Source organism: Prionailurus viverrinus, chromosome C1 (assembly GCF_022837055.1).
Source record: "Prionailurus viverrinus isolate Anna chromosome C1, UM_Priviv_1.0, whole genome shotgun sequence".
Taxonomy (NCBI): Eukaryota; Metazoa; Chordata; class Mammalia; order Carnivora; family Felidae; genus Prionailurus; species Prionailurus viverrinus.
The window spans coordinates 27,635,844-27,657,116 of NC_062568.1; the positions used below are offsets into that span (position 1 = coordinate 27,635,844).

Here is a 21,273-nt window from a genome sequence, read left to right on the forward strand (position 1 = left end):
AGTTGGAAATGGTCCTTTGACACTGCAATTTCCCTTAAGAACACCAGTAGTAACAATCTTGTCATTATCTTATTGTGCTTAAAAATAGATCTCAAACTACTTCACAGAGGAAGTATTTAGGTATTTTTAAAGACTGTATTGGCTCCTTAATTCTCTACTTCAAAACATAATACGATTTTTCAAATATTGTGGTAATTTACACCCTGTCATTATTTTCAATTTGCCTTAAACCAGGAGTCTGCAAACTTGTTCTATAAAGTGTCAAAGAATATTTTTTGCTTTGTGAGCCCCATGGTCTCTGTTGCAACTACTCAAATCTGCTGTTATGTTATGAAAGCAGCCACAATCTGTATGTAGATGAACTGGTTGGGCTGTGTTCCAACAAAACTTTAAAAAGACATGAGTTTGCCTGTGGATTTAATCCATGGACCCACAGTTTGCTAACCCCTGATCTAAATTTTCATCTTATCTAACTCAAACACTTTTAACCTAAGTGGCTAGCTATATGGCTGAAAGAGCAATGGCATTTTTCCTTTCTAGTAAACACTGTACTCTAATAAATTCTCTCACCGACTCAAATTTGATTCATCATAGGCCAGTGTAGCATTTTCCTGGAAAAGTAAGACTACAACTGGGCATTGGTTAAACCCTATTACTAAATAGTACAGACAGAATGAACCTTAAATAATCTACAGAATTTCACAAAAATATCCAGAAAGGTATTTTTCAGGATCCTCCACTGGGACCTGTTGAGGTAAATTTTTAATCTATTTCTTACGATTTTGATTTTCCAAAAACTCTGGGAAATAGAAGAATTCAGGAATAAGTTCTTTCACATCATATGGATTGTCCATGAGAGCCTGCCAAGTGGCAGGGATGGAATGGAATTGTCGATCTGCACAGTCAAACCTGCACATGGAGATTGGAAGAGAACAGTGAATGAATACTGAAGGAGAGCAACAACAACCATGAAACAAACCTTAAACTCTCCCCATGTTTCCTAATGGTTAGAGCTTCTTTTTCATTAATTTTTCTCTTCATGTCTAAAAACACAATTTGCTCTCCTTCTTATGATAACCTATCTTTCAAGTCTTGTTGCCAAGAACTAATACTGTAATTTTAATCACAAGTATCATCTTAGTCAAAGTAGCTGAAAACCAAATAACACTAGAGAAAATTTTCAAATAATTAAATTAAATGTAAATCTAAGAGACTTTTTTTTTTAATATATGAAATTTATTGTCAAATTGGTTTCCATACAACACCCAGTGCTCATCCCAAAAGGTGCCCTCCTCAATACCCATCACCCACCCTCCCACCCCCCATCAACCCTCAGTTTGTTCTGAGTTTTTAACAGTCTCTAAGAGACTTTTAAAGGATGGTCTAATTTTTGCTGAGGTAAATTCATTACAGAGAGTGAATAAACATTATTTGGATATTTTAAAACCACAGAGTTTAAATATCATTATTAATATACATGATTAACAACATCCATAGCAATGCTGATTTAATCCTCTCTGTATAAATACCTTTACAAACTCTTCTGCTAAAAACCAGAGAGTGAGTTAGGGAAATAGTTCTGTGGCTAAAGCTTTTATATTTTATTCACATATACCATTAACTTATTTTATGTGTTTTAATGTTTATTTTTGAGAGAAAGTGCATGAGTAGGGGACGGGCAGAGAGAGGAGGGGACAGAGGATCCTAAATGGCTCTGAGCTGACAGCTGACAGTAGGATTCGAACCCATGAACTGTGGGATCATGACCTGAGCCAAAGTCGGATGCTCAACCAACTGAGCCACCCAGGTGCTGCTAACTTTATTTTTAAGTTCCATCACAGGCCTACAGTAGTTGAAACAAGCTCAAGTAGTCATGTTGCAATTTTATTATACTTTCTCTATTCACAAAAAGCATCTTCTGTTTCATCTCCTTTGATATTATCTTCCTGGATTTACTTAGTAATGACTTACTGACACTGATGACTAATTTGACACTTTATTCCTACCAATCTTGTTTTGAGGTGGAAGTGAACTTGGCAGAACTCTGAATTTAATTATGGCTAATGATTGGGTCATCGATAACGTCTAACGATGGTGCATCCAAATTCAAGGAAATATAGTTTCAATGGTAGAATTTTTCGTTTGGGTGGGGGAGAACAGCTTTACTGAGATAAAATTTACATATAATTCACAATTCAGTGGTTTTCAGTATATTAATGAGTTGGGCTATAATCATCACAATTTTAGAAGAGATTCATCACTCCCAAAAGAAACCCTGGATCTATTAACAATCACTCTCCATGGATCTCTATGGATTTGCCTCTTTGGGACATCTCATGTAAGTCATACGACATATGACTTTTTATGTCTGGCTTATTTCATTTAGCATATTGTTTTCAAGGTTCATCCATGTCGCAGCATGTATCAATCTTTCATTCCTTTTACCTACTTGTGGCCAAATAATATTCCATTGTATGGATATATCACATTTTATTTATTCCTTTATCAGCTGATAGACTGTTTCTAGTTTTTGGCTATTACAAATAATGCTGCTATGTACGTTTGTATACAAGTTTCTGTGTGAATATTATGTCTTCAAGTATTTTGGCTATATAGCTAGGGATGAACTACTAGGCCATATGATAATGCTGTATTTAACCCTTTGAAGAACTGTCAGACTGTTTTCCACAGAGTTTGCATCATCTTACATTTCCAACACAGGCAGTATATAAGGGTTCCAATTTCTCAAAATGCTCTTCAACACTAGGTATTATCTGTCTTTTTTATTATAGCCATCACTATAGGTCTGGAGACGTATCTCAATTTGGTTTTGATTTGGATTTCCCTGATGACTAATGATATTGAGAATGTTTTCATATGTTTCTTGGACATTTGTATATCTTCCTTGGAGAAATGTCCATTCAGATCCTTTGTTCAGTTTTTAATTGGGTCATTTGTCTGTTTCTTATTGCATTGTACACTTCTAGATACAAGTCCCTTATCAGATACACAATCTACAAATATTTTCTCGCCCTGAATGTGTTGTCCTTTTCCTTTCTTGATGATGTCTTTTGAAGCACAGAATCTATTTTTGAAGCTTTGTAATAAAATTATTTGATAAAGTCACTAAGAGCTGAAAAGACCCACTTACACTTTAATGTGGGAAAAATTACCTGCTATCATGGTAAATGTAACATTTGGAGATGGTTAATATGATATTGGGGACAGAATCTCTTCTTGAAAGCCAAGGTTTATTGTACAAAAATAGGAGTAAAAGTTAATTTTGAGAGATAAAACTGTAAGCAAAGAAAGTAGAATAGGCAATGCTTAAATAGCTTGATTGGGTGGGTAGGAAAGGCAAAATAGTAATGCTAAAGAATAAGGCAACATGGAGACAAAATGTGAATAAACAGGGAGCTACCTAGAGGATACTTTGGAAAACCAAGGATTCATGAAGAAGCCTGTTTCTTTAGAATTATTAGGAAAGTGTGAAACAGTAAGTTATAATTCTGACAGGTAATATAATACAATGGCATTACAAACCTGTGTCAGTTATTGCTAATAATGTAATCCTTGTGATTAATAAGTATTTTAAAGAGAAATACATAAGCATTGGTTAGGTTTGAATTCCTGGCAGATATCTTGGATCTAGGTTGAAATCAGTTTAAACTCTAAATCTCTAGTAGGTTCCTAAAACCAGTAAGAATCACAAAGGTACACTAGATAACAGTAAAAAGGAATTCTCCTTAAAGGTTATTTATGTAAGTCAATTGGACTAATCCATTCTCAAACTAGTTTGGCTATTTTTATCTAGAGGCTATGAAATGAATCAAAACCTAATACCAGAGAATAAAAAAAGATAAGGCTCTATTATACAGTACATGACACGAAGGCAAAGAATTTTCAACACTAACATGCAGTCTCAAGAAAACAGCTTATGTATCCAAAACATACCTTCCACTCTGAAGCTGGATATGAAGGGTGGTGAATGGTTCTGTGCGAATAAGATAGTGCATAACCCCAGCAGAATTTGAATAGTGAGTACCATAATGAAATTTATCAATAGTTCCCATAGGATCCTCAAAATTTTCGTATCTAAAAAAATAAACTAAAGTTTTGTAACCACAACAGTAAAATTACATTAGGAGGACATTAAGGTTGTATTGCATTGTTAGAAACATAGTTTTTAAGAAGTCCTTATTAATATTATTCATTATGTATGTATTCATATCATCACACCATGTTAATAAATAAAAAAATTTTATCCATTGATACTTCTTTCTGAACATAGTATCACTAATAACTGGATTCTGAAACAGTCTCATACGATAATACATATTTACTATAGATAGATCAGAAAACACACACACACACACACACACACACACACACACACACACATACACACAGGGGCGCCTTGGTGGCTTAGTTGGTTGAGCATACAACTTCGGCTCAGATCATGATCTCACCATTCATGGGTTCAAGCCGTGAGCCAGGCTCTGTCCTGACAGCTCAGAGCCTGGAGTCTGCTTTGGATTCTGTGTCTCCCTCTCACTTTCTGCCCCTCCCCCACATGTGCTGTCTCTCTCTCTCTCTCTCAAAAATAAACATTAAAAAAAGTTAAAAAAAAAAAAAAGACAGAAAGAAAACACAGAGAACCAAAAAAGGAGAAACTTAAAATCAACCACAGAGATAACATTAACATTTAAAAAAAATATTAATTTATTTTGAGAGAGAGTAGGAATGCATGCAAAAGTTGAGGGGGCAGAGAGAGAGAGGGAGAGAGAGAATCCCAAGTAGGCTCCTTGCTGGCAGGGGTCAATTCCACAAACTGTGAGATTGTGACTTGAGCAGAAATCAAGAGTCAGATGCTTAACCAACTGAGCCACCCATGTCCCCCCAACATTAACATTTTGATGAATATTTGCCACCCTTAATGTGTAAGTTAATACACAAATATATTTCAGTATAAAAGCGCTATACATAATATATTGTTCATAACCTAGGCTTTCATTTTCTATTTATGTCTTTCCAAATAACTGAATAATCTATTTTAATAGGCACGTGGTATTTATAACAGTGACATATATGAATGTATAACAATTTAACTATTTCTTTACTTTTAGATATTAAGGACTATTTCTATTTTTCTGCTGTTGTAAGCAATGTGATAATGAGACATCCCTTTGTGGCCAAGGTAATGGAAGAAAAATATGGAGGATCAGTCAAGAATTGTGAAAATGAATGCTTAACAATTAAAGGTAAGAGAAGAAGGTAGAAAAGAAAGGAAGGAAGACGACCTAACCCAGAAAATAAACAAAGGATATATATAGTGATTCTGTAAGCACTTCCAGTGTGTAATCGTTTCTGAATGGTGGTTTGAATAGTAACATCTGAATTAGTGGGTATAAAATCTGAATAAGAATGAAGTTTTTTTAGAGGAAATAAACATTAAACTTTCAAACCAAAATAGTAATTAATTCATCAAGCTGAGGCCAATTTCCTGTTACACAGTAATCAATATTCAAGGGAATAAAAGTTTTCAGGTCATCTGTACCAATGCAAAAACATATACCACTGAAATGTATTTAATTAAATTAATTAATTAATTAATTAATTTTTAAAGTAGGCTTCATGCCCAGCAAGGAGCGCAATGTGGGGCTTGAACTCACAACCCTGATATCAAGACCTGAACTGAGATCAAACGTCAAACACTTAACTGACTGAGCCACCCAGATGCCCCAACTGTTGAAATTTAAAACAATTATTTCCTTTTGAACAGTGTTAAAAAACAAATAAACCTTGTTCTTTTGTTATTGTCAGAAAAACTTTGAGGTAACACATGGCAGAATTCTATTAGTAGATCAGATCAAATATTAAACACTGCAAAAAGTCCTAAGGTAGATTTGCAAATAAAAGAAAAAAAATGTACAATCTACTCTCAAATAAACCTATTTTGCTTGCAAAACAGTTTTTGCCCTTATTATTAGAAGTCATAACTGACAAGTCATCCACAAATTCATGTGGAGAAAAAGGGAAATTAAAATCAGACTATTCTTTCACTTGTCAGCAACTTGCTTTGAAAAAAAACGTGAGACATTTACAGGGTCAATTGTAAACATACAGAATTATAAAAATTCCTTTCCTAATTAAAATAGTAACTTTCCACACATTTCACTATTCTTTATTCACATTATTTGTAAATAATAGTGTTAATTTTGTATCTACAAAAATGTTATATTAAGTGGGTATTTTTTTTGCTGGATTTTTAAAAAAGTTTAATTATTTTGGGACAGAGAGAAGAGAGAGAACACACAGGAGCGGCAGAGAGCGGCAGAGAGAGACGAGGGGAGAGATATAGAGAATCCTAAGCCATGGGGCTCAAACCCACAAACCACGAGATCATGACCCGAGCCAAAGCCAAGAGTCAGTTGCTCAACCGACTGTGCCACCCAGGTGCCCCTTAAGTGTGTGTTTTTGCATGTTAGAGAATTATTAAGTCTAAAATACCTGGGAAGAAAAATTATCTTTCGGCACATACATATGACAAGGTGAAAGAAATTCTAAACAATATCAACTTAAATTTGGCAAAAAAGGGAAACAAACAGCCTATATATATTTAAGATACTTGAAGGACAAGAGATATTTTCAAAAAAACATCATGAAGGGATTATCAGACTCTGATTATCAAAAGTAGTTGTGCATTTATAAAAAGTAACACTTGATTGGCCATAAGAGAAATCAATACAAATTCAAAAACACCATAAAAAATGATGGGTATCTTTTTTTTTTGACAGAGAGAGACAAAGGGAGGGCAAGGGAGACAGAAAATCTTAAGCAGACTCCACGCCCAGTGCGTGGCTCCACGCAGGGCTCGATCTCATGATTCATGACCTGAACCAAAATCAAGAGTTGGATGCTTAACCAGCTAAGCCACCCAGGTGCACGTGATGGGTGTCTTTCAAAAGGGATAAAAGACACTTACTTTTCTCGCATGGCTTTGGCATTTTTATCATTAACTACTCCAATTGGTTTGGAAAGATCTCGAAATACAGATGGATTATTAAGGTCCAACTCTTCCGAAGTATAATCTTGTAAAATCCAGGGAAACTAAAAGAGCCACAATTTACAATTCAGACATTCCTTACCAGAGAAGCTACTATCCCCATATATAATATCAAATGCTTATTTAAGACAAAAAGGGATAGTCTTTAGAAATATTTTCCTTGTTCCAAATGTTTATTCAGCTTCAGTTCCATAACCAGAAGCATTTCTTCCTATAATTCCACTGGAATATTTTTAGTGAAGTGAAAAAAAAGCTTTAATTATTTAATTATTCTTTGTGTTTATAATCTTTCTGAAAATAGCAAGGGAGAAAATATACACAAAGGCAAAAACAGTTTTTATGTTTTGAAAGATGAAAAATAACCATAATACACATATACATTTCTATGTATTATAGAACTGAAAGGCTATTCCATATGTATGAGATTTCTATAAAACTTACCACTGGATACTGTGCAAGGTCATTATATGTTCGTCCTGCCATTGTATTTATTTGAATGAGGTAGTCAAAATTTGTTATCTCTCTGTTCACCCATTTCTAGACAGCACAAAAAAAGAACAAAATCAAAATTAATCTATATCTCTTCGAAGTTTGTATTACTGATAGTACTAAGGTAATCTTTTTTTTTTTTAATGTTTATTTATTTTTAAGAGAGCGAGAGAGACAGAATCTGAAGCAGGCTCCAGACTCTGACCCGTCAGCACAGAGCCTGATGCAGGGCTTGAACCCACAAACCGTGAGATCATGACCTGAGCCCAAGTTGGGACACTTAACCAAATAAGCGACCGAGGCACCCATTAACAGAATCTTTTGTTCCTATTATCTTGGTGTCTTTCTGATAAAAGGAATGGGGATTTTAAAAAAGTTTAACAGGGAAATAAAATCAATATATTTTTTCCTAAATTTACTTCCTTTTAAAAATCAGTCTTCAGAAAAGGTACAGAAAATTAAACATAAATCTTTTATTATAGTCAAACTTCATAAGAACTAAGACTTTTTTTGAATTAAATTATTTTATTTAAATACCTTTAAAAGATCAATTTTTGAAGGATTGTCCAACATTGAAAATTTTGTTACAGGGGCGCAAGAGTGGCTCAGTCAGTTAAGCATCTGACGCTTGGTTTCCATGCAGGTCATGATCTCACAGTTTCATGAGTTTGGGCCCTGTGTCAGGCATCATGGAGTCTGCTTAGGATTCTCTCTCTCTCCCCCACTTCTCTCTGCCCCTCCCCCACTCGTGCTGTCTCTGTTTCTCTCAAAATAAATAAATAAATTTTTTTAAAAAGAAAATTTTGTTATAAATTGAAATTTTCATAAGTGCACATATTAAAAAAAAGCATCTTAATGTACTAAAATGATCTACAAATTTTAAATAAATTTCATGTTAACTATCCTCAGAGAACTGTTTTGCCAGAGCAACAGCAGATCAGAATTTGCTACATTAGATACAAATTTTCTAAAGAAAATCATAATCACTGTTTTCTTTTAATCACTTCATTGTACCTAACCTGTTAATTACACGGTATGGGTATTCTCAAGAATTTTGTTGACAGATTAACATTCACCTTTAAGTTTACTAAGTGCCTTAAGCAAAAGATACACTCATGGGAAATGGTGAGAAATGAATGTATATAGAGAGAGTTTACAGAAAGCCCAATTATAATTATTCTTGAGTGCTAACCTGAGAAATACTCTAATGAATAAAGTTTATTCCAAAAAAACAGGAAATGTACTCCAATAAGTAAAGCTTATTCCATAAGCAACAAGAAGGGATTGATGATAGCTTTTGAACAAGAGCCACATTTAAGATTAAGACTAATGCATATGTAAGAGAAAGGAAAGAGCCAGGAGGCAGAGACCTGAGTTAGGAGACTACTGATAGTCCTGGAGAGCAAAAAACAATGGCCTTTCCTTGGTTTTTGGTAGCAGAAATATAAGAGAGATGTTGGAATATAGGTGGGGATAAAAAACAGCATTAATTAGCCTTGGCAGATAGAAGAATTGGTCATTTTTTGCCTTTTTTTGCCATAGTGTCTTGTATTTTCCCACTTTTTATTTACTTCATGTATGGATAACTCTTATTATTAGGAAAAAAACCCAGCAAATTCACCTGCTATATTTTTAAAAGATAAAATTATTAGAAGAATTCATAAGATATGCGTGGGAACCAAATGATATGGGAGCTGGAGGACAGGGTACTATGCATTAGTGAAGATTCAAAGATAATTCAAAACATCAATTTGAATGGAAGAATGGTTATAATAATCAAAATAAAATAATCAGAAGAGAAAGTTTTACGTTTAAGCAAAAGCCTGAGATATAAAGTGAACATAAAAATAGTGACTGTTAGGGGCGCCTGGGTGGCTCAGTCCAGTTAAGTGGGTCAGGAGACTCCTGAACCATGAAATCAAGCCCCACGTCAGACTCAGGGCTGACAGTGTAGAGCCTGCTTGAGATTCTCTCTCTCCCTCTCTCTGCGCCTCCCCTGCTAATGTACATTCTCTCTCTCTCTCTCTCAAAATAAATAAAATAAACATAAAAAAAAAAGTGACTGTTAAAATTTCCTACCTGTGTCAATCCTGATGCTTTGAACAATTCCTGTGGTGATCTGGTTCCATAACTATTTGGAGAATGAAGTGACAATAGTCTGCTATATACTTTGTTTCTAACCTAAAAAACACAAACAAACAGCATTTTATAGTTTAAAAATTGATCAAAACAAACTGCGATTATGGTTTTTGTAATTGCTTTACTGAGATACAATTCACATGTCACAAAATCTACCCTTTGAAGTATGTAATTCAATGGGTCTTTTTGTATATTCACAGAGCTGTGCAACCACAAACATGATCTAACTCTGGAACATTTTTATCATCCTCAAAAGAAACTCCACACTCACTAGCCATCACACCCCACCCAGTTCCCACTCCCTCTCATCCCCCGACAATTGCTAACCTACTTTCTGCCTCTACAGATTTGCCTATTCTGGACAGTTCTCATAAATAGAGGATTACGGTTTTAACTTCTCTACTATACTAGGTTTGGTGAAGTCAGGCCATATAAATTTTGAAAAGGTTAGTGTATACTGGAAGGATCACCAGACACTAAATCATAAAACTAGCTCAAGTCCAGTTCAAATTTAGTTTTGTCATTTACTTATCATACTGGCAAATCATTAATTTACTGAGTCTCATCTGTCTCTATCCTTACAGTTTTCTGAATTTTTCAGGGCTACCCAAATGTAAAGTAATAAAATTCATCTTTGAACTTCAGTTTCCTCATCTATAAAAAAAAAAGGAATAATGGAATTTGCCATATCTAATCTGAAGGTTGTTATGAAGATTAGATACTGCATATAAATGTGCTTTAAAAACTCTAAAGTTAGAAGCACCTGGGTGGCTTGGTTGGTTGAGCGTCCGATTCTTGATCTTGGCTCAGGTCATGATCTCACAGGTTTGTGGGATTGGAGCCCCATGTCAGGCTCTATGCTGACAGTATAGTGCCTGCTTGGGATTCTCTCTTTCCTTGTCTCTCTGCCCCTCCCCTGCACACTCTCCCCTTCCTCTCTCTGTCCCTTCCCCATTCTCTCTCTTTCTCTCAAAGTAAATAAATAAACTTAAAAAAATAAAAAACCTCTAAAAGTGCCTGGGTGTCTCAGTCGGTTAAGCATCACACTTCAGCTTAGGTCATGATCTCATGGTCTGTGAGTTTGAGCCCAACATCAGGCTCCACACACTGACTGTGGAGCCTGATTGGGAATTCTCTCTCTCCTCTCTCTCTGACCCTCCCCAGCTCATACTCGTGCTCTTGGTCTCTCAAAATAAATAAGTAAACATTAAAAAAAAAACACCAAAAAAATAGTAAAACCTCTAAAGTTATACAAATGTACAGTATTCAACAAGAACATGCTTGGTTTGACACACCTTCCTAAAAACATAAGCTTTGTATATTCCTATGGAGAAAATTTATTTTTAATAGTAAAAAAGTATTATTTTATAAAAATACAAAATGCCTTTAAACATCTGAATAAAATCATCTACAAGTAAACCTGGATCCCACAAATGAACAGAAACTTAGTTACAGACTACAGCAAAACTGAATTGAACATTCAAGGAATTTATCAGGAAAGATGCCTGTGAGAGAAAATGGAAAGAAAACTAGGCAAGATCAAGAGTTGTCAGACAGTGATAGAAGTGTGACTCCATCACTGTGAAAAAAAGAGGGAAGGAAGGTTGGGAGTAAGAATCCTAAGTAATATGCTGAAGACACACAGCTATTGGCAGAGCTAGTACCTGGACCTAGATAATCTGGCTTCAGTGGTAATCACTTAACCACTTACACTATTCAAGAATATACTCCACTCCTGGGGCGCCTGGGTGGCTGAGTCCATAAGCATCTGACTTCAGCTTAGGTCGTGATCTTGCAGTTCATGGGTTTGAGCCCCATGTTGGGTTCTATGCTGACAGCTCAGAGCCTGGAGTCTGCTTTGGATTCTGTGTCTCTCTTTCTCTGTCCCTCCCCAGCTTGTATTCTCTCTCAAAAATAAATAAATTAACTTTTGGGGGGAAAAAAAGAATATACTCTACTCCTGGAAAAAATACCTGCCCCATTATTATTAAACTGAACCCAACCCAATTTCATAAATTTGTCAAATAGTATATATTGCATATTATTTCACAACTGGATACTGTGAGGCACTTATTGGCTGACACTCAATATTCTACTGATTTATCTACTCATAAATAAACACTGAAAACAAGCAACCTAAAAATACTCAAACATAAATCCCAACAAAAATTCATATATTACTTAGCCCCTAAGGCAGAGATTTTTTTCCTCTAATATTTTGACTTTACAAATGAGTCCAAAGTTTTACACAGCTCACTAGGTGGAAAATTATTTCAAGCTAATACTTGGAGGCTTCCAGAAAGGCAGCATCTTACATACCTCCTTTTTGAAATTGAGAAAGTAGTTGGATTGGTCAACATGAAAAATCTCAAGGGCGGACCTCCTTAAATTGTAACGCCGCAGGTGAATCTCTCGAATCTGAGAATGAGGCCACTTGAAATCAAAGCCTACTCCTGAAAACAGAAGAAATCTTGTGACCAGAGTACCATATGAAGTTACTTGTATTATGCAGAAGATATCTCCTAGCTCCTAACAAAAGTAGCACTTAGGGAAAAGGAATTACATTTATTTCATAAAAACCATTTGATAAATTTAGTGGACGTTTAGATGGTTTCTTTTAAAAGTATTTTTAAATTCTATAGCTATTCTATTTTCTTCTCATGAAAACAGAATAATCCTGATCATTACATCTCAAAAACATTTTTCCTTTTCTCTTTATGTTAGCACTTTAGATTTAAATATCGTTTAATTTTCAGATAATGAATTATGTGAAAAGCTGATAGAAATAAATGTGCAAATAAAATTAAGACTGCATTTTATAACACAAGTTTACAGCAATCCCTCTTACCAAATCTTTAAAAAACATTAACAAAAAAAGCATTCCCTCCAATACATTGTTGAAATTTAATTCCATATTGACTTTCCATTTCTCCTCTTACATAATAGACCACAATCCCACAATCCTATGTCACTGTTTTCTTCTCATTAATGATTAATAAGCTGGATACTTAACTATTGAACAACAGAAATTATTCCCCCAGAACTCCTCACCATCTTCTTTTTCAATGCTGCAATCATAGAAGTAAATGTGTTGAGTAGTAATTTCTAATCTGCCAGGAATTACGTCAATTATTGTAATGAGCTCACAGTCTTCTGACAACACCAATTTTTCTTTTTGATCCTGTTCTTCTTTTTCATCACTGTAAAAACAAAAATCAACCAAACAAAAACCATCCAACGTATTCTGTGTAAATGGAAAAGAATATCAAGAAAGAGTATTTGAATTACCTATAAAAATATTCCACTGAATATTAAACTAATTAAATACTGTCCAAAATGTTATTTCCCAATAACTCAGTTAAAAAAAAAAACAAAGTTTTATATTTTAATTGTATGTGGCCCATTAAAACAAAATATAGTGAATCTTTAAGACTACTGGCAGAGGACAGTTCGAACATACAGCAATACTAGTCATGTCATTTTAGTTATATTTGCGAGAGAGGAGTTGACCTAGGGAATATATGAATCTGTGAATAAAGGAATGCATCATTAGTGATGTTTTATGAATAATTATCAGAAGCACTAATTATGACTAATTCTTAAACTGTAAAATGAGACTTTTCAAGAGCAACTAAATCTAGAGCAACAACATCATCATAATGTCTCTACAATGGAACTGGAGATAATACAAAGGGCTACTATAGCAATACCTTACTTAAAATAAAGTCATCTTGTATTAAGAGGACTGTTATCTTCTCCAATAAAAATAAGTTATAACAGTAATTACAACATAATTATATAATTTATAATTAAATAGAATTATAAATAACATAAACTATAATTTATAAATTATAAATCTTCAGAAATTATTAAAATTATATTAACAAAAATCTTATTTATGCCAATGAAGATTACTACTGAACCAGGTCAATTTGTAACATTAAAGTAAGTTCCAAAGAAATGCTTGCCATGTGTAGTTTATAATCTAAAAAAAAAGTGATGTCCAGAATAAATTATGTATTTGGGTCTTGAGTACTCATTTTTGGCTGAGGCTTTACAAACATAGAAAGTAAAAGTCAGGGCAGATGTGTAAATCATGAAATTTGAACACGTTCCCTAAGGCACACACACAGATCTACTGGCAAAGAATGGCAGTCTTCTGGAACAAGGGGTGTAAATACTAATTATTGCCTGACCACTAACCTATACTAACTTTTTATAAAGGGCCAGACTTTTTTTAAAAACAGGCTTTTTGTTTAAAAACAAAACAAAGTAAGGGCACCTGAATGGTTCAGTCAGTTAAGCATCCAACTCCTGATTTCAGCTCAGGTCATGATCTCACAGTTTCTGGGATTGAGCCCATGTCAGGCTCTGCACTGATGGCGTGGAGCCTGCTTGGGATTCTCTCTCTGCCCCTCCCCTGCTTGTACTCTCTCTCTGTCAACATAAATAAACTTAAAAAAATAAAAATAAATTAAAAAAAACAAAACGAGTAAAACAAAAACCCAATGAGTACAGACATCACTGGCAACACAGAGCAGGTAAGACATACACCACAAAATTAATCCAGGAAAGTCACTAAGCAAAAATACCACCATAATAACCATCATCAAAGAAGGGGATCAGAAACCAGAGTGGTTACAATTTATTATCTAAAATGCAAAGAAAAAGTAAATTATGAGCCATAAAGAAAAACACAGTAATAAGAAACTGTCTTTGGGGAACTTCAGATGTTCACATTAGCAGACAAAAACATCAAAGTAGCTATGGTAAATACATTAAAAGAACTACAGGAAACTATGTTTAAAGAACTAAAGTGCATTCATTATGGCAACAAAGCCTAGTCAAATAGAGACTGTCAATTAAGAGACAGAAATTACATAATCTTTAAAAAGGGAACCACATGGAAAACTGTGGACTCAAAAAGCATAATAACTAAATGAAAATTTTACCAGGACTCAATAGCATTTAAAAAAATTTTTTTAGTGTTTATTTGTTTTTGAGAGACAGAGGGAGACAGAGCGCAAGCAGGGGAGTAGGCGGAGAGAGAGGGAGACACAGAATCCAAAGCAGGCTCCAGGCTCTGAACTGTTAGCACAGAGCCCGAAGCGAGGCTCGAACCCACGAACTGGGAGATCCTGACCTGAGCTGAAGTCAGATGCTTAACCGACTGAGCCACCCAGGCCAGGCACCCCTCAATAGCATATTTGAACTTGCCTCTCAATAGCATATTTGAACTTGCAGAGGAAAGAAGCAGGACTCTTGAAGACAGTTCAAAAGAAACTGTCCAACCTGAAGAACACAAAGGAAAAAAGAAGCAGGATGAAAAAACCTCAGAGTGTTACCATCATGGGAAACAACAGATGTGTAAAAGGACTCCCAGAGAGGACAGAGAAAAAGAGCCAAACATACATATTTGAAGAAATAATGCCTGAGAACTTCCCAAATAAAATAAATAATAATAATTCACACATCCAGGAAGATTCTATGAATATCCAAAGATATCCACACATGGACATAAAGCCAAGGTGCTGAAAGCCAAGTACAAAAACCACCACAATACAGGATGCTAAAATGTAGTGGGATGACATATTCAAAATGCTGAAAAGAAAAGAAAAGAAAAGAAAAGAAAAGAGAGAAAAAAGAAAAGAAAAAACACCTGTCCACTAAGAACTGTATATCCAACAAAATCATCCTTTAAAAAAGAAAGCAATGGTCCTCAGGCAATGGATAATCACATGCAGAAGAATGAATATGGACTCCTACCTCATACCACATACAAAAATTAACTGAAAATGGATCAAAGACCTAAATGTAGGAGATAAAATATAAAACTCTTAGGGGAAAAAAAGATAAATGGGACCTCAAAATTTTAAATTTTTGTCCAACAAAATGAAGGAAAACACATTCAATGGGAGAACATTTTTGCAAATCATGTATCTGTTAAGGCATTTGTATCTAGAATAAAGAACCACTATAACTTAATAACTAAAAGACAACCCAATTAAAAAAAATGAGCAAAGGATTTACATAAATATTTCTCCAAAAAAGATATATAAATAGTAAACAAATCCATGAAAAGATGCTCAGCTTCATTAGTCATTAGGAAAATGCAAATTAAAATCACAAGGTATCATTCCAAATCTTATAGAATAGTGTAATAAATAAACACACAAAATGTCAAAAATTGGGGTAGATGTGGAGAAATCTGAACCCCTATATGTCACTTGGGGGAATGTTAAATGGTGTAGTCAGTATGAAAACAATTTTACAATTCCTCAAAAGGTTGTACATAGATTTACCATATAACTAACAAATCCATTACTAGGTATATACCCAATATAATTAAAAACATATGTCGACACAAAGTTCTGTACATGAATATTCATGGAAGTATAAATTACAAAAACCAAAAAGTAGAAACACTGTCTGTTCATCAACTGATGAATGGATAAACAAAGGTGGTATATCCATATGATGGAATATTATTCAACCATAAAATGGAATGAAGTCAAGTTACATGCTACTCCATGAATGAACCTTGGACACATTATACTGAATGAAATAAGCTAGACATAAAAGGCCACATATTGTAAGAAATAAATGAAATGTCAAAAACAGACAAAGCCAATAGAGACAGAAAGCAGATGAGTGATTTCCAGGGGATGTAGGAAGGGGAAAATTGGGAGTGTCTACTAAAAAAGTACAAGATTTCCTTTCAGAGTTAAGGAAATGATCTGTAATTAGACTTGTGAACATACTAAAACCTATGGAATGTTACACTTTAAAAGAGTAAATTTTATATTATATGAATTTCAATTTTCAAAAGATATGTAACTAAAATTTTGTTAAAAAGTAGCCAAAAATGAAGGCAAAAATAAAGACTACCACAGATAACAAAGCCTGAGAGAATCTGTGGTCAGACATTCCTCACATGAAAATAAAAGAAGTCCTTCAGGCTAGAAGATGAAGACACCAGATGGAAATTTGAATGTGCACAAATAAACAAAGTATGTAAGTATGGTAATTATGCAGGCAAATAAAAAGTACAGTTATATAGTTTTCTCTATTCTTCCCTTGACTGATTTAGACAAGTGCATACAATAGTAACTACAAAATTGTATTGTTGGCCTTAAAACACATGAAAGTCTGCATTTATGATAATTAATACAAAGGAGAGATAAGGAAACCAATATCTTTTATGTTTGGGAAAATTTTCTACTACAAATTCAAAATTTTTAAATGTATCTAAGGCTATTCATTTTAAATTTTCTTCTTGAGGGAGGTTTGCTAATTTGTATCTTTCAAATAATTTGTCCATTTAAGTTGTCAAAATTTATTGGTAAAGTTGTATTTAGTATTTCTTTTTAATCATTTTAGTATTTTTAGTGTTCTCTCCTTTTTAATTCCCAATATTGATAATTTATGTGGCCTTTCTTTCTTTCCTGACCAGTCTGGCAAGGAGTTTATGTTTTGTTAGCTCTTTTTTTATTTTTTTAATAACTAGCTTTTGTTTTCTTTGGTCTTTTTCCTTTTCCAATTTTCTTTTCATGACTTCTGCTTTCATCTTTATAATTTCTTCCTTCTGCTTAAGAGTTTATATTTTATTCTGTACTTTCTATCTAAACTTTATCTAAACATTCTATCTAAGCTTTAACTGTATCCCACAAATATGATAGGTTATGTTTTCATTATCATTCAGCTAAAAATATTTTCTAATTTCAAGGTCCAGCTCAAAGTTATCTCAGTTCTAAAAAGCATGCCTCAATAATGTCAGTTAATACTGATAGACTACTCACAACTGATATAGCAGTAATTGATGGATCCTGCAAATACAGTTGACTCTTAAACAATACAGGGGTTAGTGGCACTGAAGCTGGTGTAAAAATCTACAAATAAAATTGACTCCCTAAAAATTTAACTAACAGCCTACTGTTGACCAGTAACTGTTACCAACCAATAATATACACAGTTGATGAATAAATCTTTTGTATATCTTATATACTGTATTCTTACAATAAAGTAAGCTAGAAAAAAGAAAAAGGTTTTAAGAAAATCATTAGGAAGATATAATACATTTACAGTACTATATTGTTTTTATTGACAAAAATCATATATAAGTGGATCCATGCAGTTTAAACCTTTATTGTTCAAGGGTCACTGTACTTAGTATTTTAAGCAAATACCTTCCATGATTTTATAATCCCGTTTTTCAGAACAAAATTTTTTAATGTTTATTAAAATACAACAATATAATGTTTATATTGAGACACACACACACACACAGAATCCTAAGCAGGCTCCACACTGTCAGCGCACAGCCCTGTGCAGGGCTCAATCCCACGAACCTTGAGATAATGACCTGAACCAAAATCAACAGCCAGATGCTCAACTGACTGAGCCACCCACGCTCCCCCAGAACAAAATAATGTTTACTCCTTTCAAATACTTATACATACATATTTACTCTGGCTGTTATGTCTTCTTCAGGAAGGTCTAATTTATCCTCTTCCATATTGCTAACTTTTACTTGTTTCACTACTTCCAAAAGCAATGAATCACTAGAAGGCTGTGAGTGTTGGATACCTGTCGAAAATAAATACAAAATATCTATTAAACACAAAGTAAAAAATAATCCTATTATAGTCCTGTAACTTCTGGCTATTAATTACATTATATATATATATATATATATATATATATATATATATATATATATTAAGTAAAGGAAGAGAGTAAGGGAATTGGGTGAAGGTATTCAAAAGGTCTAAACTTCCAATTATAAATAAGTATTGGGGACATAATGTGCAATGATGACTATAGACAATAATGCTATATAGTATACTTGCTACAAGAGCAGATCCTAAAAGTTCTCATTATAAGGAAAAAATTTTTGTTAACTACATGACATGATGGGTGTTAACTAAACATTACGGTAATTATTTTGCAAAATGCACATATCTCAAGTCATTATGTTCTAGATCTTACATAGTATTGTATGTTAATTATATTTATAAAACTGGAAAAAAACCTTGGGAGGTAAAGTTTTCTAAGATAGAAAAGATATTTACTACAGAAAAGTTTTTAATACATGATTTAGAGTAATCTGGGTTGTTTGTGATTTTTAAAAACTACTACATGTATAAAAAAAGGAATAAATGTTTTTAAAATATGTCTATAATTTATTATTTATGTTTGTTTATTTTTGAGGGTGAGACAGACAGGGTGTAAGAGGGAAAGGGGCAGAGACAGAGGAAGACACAGAATCTGAAGCAGGCTCTAGGCTCTGAGCTATCAGCACAGAGCCCATGAGGGGCCCGAACTCACGGACCGTGACATCATGATCTGAGGTGAAGGTGGATGCCCAACCAACTGAGCCAGCCACCCAGGTGCCTCTGTCCTTTATTTTTAATGATGGTACTATTTATGTTTCAAAATGGGTCAACTCATCTCTTTAATTCATTTAATTCTGACATATGCCAGTAAGTCAAAGAAAGAATTATTCTCACTGTATTAATAAAACTATTTTTATTGAGTATTTGTACTAAAGAAATATTAAGTAAGAATGTGACAAATTATCTTTAATTGGAAGAGAATACATAATACAAAAGCTGAAGTGTTCTTTTCTGGAGCACATGGAATTTAAAAAGTAATTCTAGATACATATATACACAATAAATGAATGGATTTTATAAAATATACATTTTGTAAGAAGACAGGGCTAATATAATGGGAAGAACAAAGGCTGTGAGGTGGTGAACTTAAATTCAAATCCGGTTCTGCCATTTATTAAATAGACGACTCCTCTGAATCTTTGTTTTTTTAACTGTGTAATGGAGATACATCACATTACATTAAGTATAAAATAAATGGCAGCTATTATAATTGTACATTTACTTCTCAATTATCTGAGTGGTATAAGAGTAGTAATAAAAATAACTGCACAATTTATAGGTAGGACTGGGAAAAAGTTATGTATGTAACTATGAATAAAGACATTTCAGATGTGGGAAACAAAAATAATTCATACCAACTAACAAAACATTATAAAGACGACAAATCCTCCCTTAATTTTTCATATGGTTATCATTGCTCAGACAGAAAATGAATCAACCTAATGTACAGCTGCATTTTTCTGTGTAAATCTGCTTTGATCACACCTTTGTCTATAGATAAGAAGTACTGGCTCACACTTTTCCTAGTTACTGAATATGTTTCTTCATATGTTCTAATTTATTGCAGGTGGCAGTATTTATTGTTCAGCATGTAAGTAAAGCACATGAGAATGCGATGAAACTGAAAATCAGGAATCTATGTAATGTGACACAAAGAGAAAACAGACTTTATGTAGCTGGATGACACTATTCCATTAAGAGTGTAAGTTCAGGGGTGCCTGGGTGGTTCAGTCAGTTGGGTGACCGACTTTGGCTCAGGTCATGATCTCACGGTTTGTGAGTTCGAGCCCCACGTTGGGCTCTGTACTGACAACTCAGAGCCTGGAGCGTGCTTCTGATTCCATGTCTCCCTCTCTCTCTGCCCCTCCCCCACTCATGCTCTGTCTCTCTGTCTCAGAAATAAAATAAACATTAAAAAAAAAAGAGTGTAAGTTCAAAATGTGATGAAAGACTGGAGAATAAACTGACGATGGGAAACACTTCAGGCAAAGAGGCCAGCTGGGAAACTACTGTAACTTTGGGAAAAGATAGCACACCAAACTAAGACATGACAACAGGAAAGGGAATGAAAATAAGGAAAACCATTCAAAAGCTATGTAAGGGATAATTAAGAGGACACTGTACCTAAAGAGCTATTATTATGTAGGGGATTAAGAGGGATGAGGACAGATTCATGGCTAATATTATTTTAATCTGAGTAACTAATAAATGAAGAAAATGAAACTACAACACAAAATGTGAGAGAAGCAGAGTCTAGGGCGAGGAGTAGACAAATGAGAAAACATAATGAATTCAGTTTCAGAAATTTTACATGGAAGCCCCCCTGTGGAGGAGGTATCCAATAGACAAGACAGGCAGCTGGAAATCTTCAAAAGGCAGGTTAGAATAGAAACACACGTGGGAAAGCATCATTTCATATACAAACAGTGGTGAAGTCATGAGATCACCACTTCATAGAGAGAATAGGCAAAAGGCAAGATGGCTAGGCATGGATCTGGGAATACAATCATTCAAAAGGTGAACAAGACTAAATATTAGTAAGAGAACTAGGAGGTTAAGCAGCATTGCTAGAAAAATATAGTTATAGAGGAGGATAACTACCAAATGGTTCAGAGACAAGAGAAACTGTAAGAAATAAAAACAAGTTGTTGCAAATACTCAGAAAGGAGTACTTTTTTAAAAAAGATTTTAAGCAATCTCTACACCCAATGTGGGGCTCGATATTACAACCCCAAGATCAAGAATTCCATGTTCAAATCTACTTCTGAAATCATTGTTGCACCATATGCTAACTTGGATGTAAATTAAAAAAAAAAAATAGAATTGCACGTTCCACTTCTTTTTTTACATAAAATTTTTTTATGTTTGTTTATTTTTAGACAAAGACAGAATATGAGCTGGGGA

General features: G+C 34.0%; 1 protein-coding gene across 4 annotated transcripts in view; it reads right to left on the reverse strand.

Moving 5' to 3' along the window:
* The window catches only part of NBEAL1 (neurobeachin like 1), a 167,636-nt gene that overhangs the window by 41,168 nt on the left and 105,195 nt on the right, over nucleotides 1-21,273 (reverse strand). For all 4 annotated transcript variants that reach the window (XM_047869187.1, XM_047869186.1, XM_047869185.1 and 1 more), the window contains 8 exons: nucleotides 18,154-18,280; nucleotides 12,746-12,894; nucleotides 12,014-12,147; nucleotides 9,635-9,736; nucleotides 7,508-7,603; nucleotides 6,986-7,110; nucleotides 3,955-4,095; nucleotides 779-909 (listed from right to left, as the gene is read on the reverse strand). In XM_047869187.1, coding sequence (XP_047725143.1) covers nucleotides 779-909; nucleotides 3,955-4,095; nucleotides 6,986-7,110; nucleotides 7,508-7,603; nucleotides 9,635-9,736; nucleotides 12,014-12,147; nucleotides 12,746-12,894; nucleotides 18,154-18,280 — 1,005 coding nt within the window. The remainder of the gene's footprint in view (nucleotides 1-778; nucleotides 910-3,954; nucleotides 4,096-6,985; nucleotides 7,111-7,507; nucleotides 7,604-9,634; nucleotides 9,737-12,013; nucleotides 12,148-12,745; nucleotides 12,895-18,153; nucleotides 18,281-21,273) is intronic.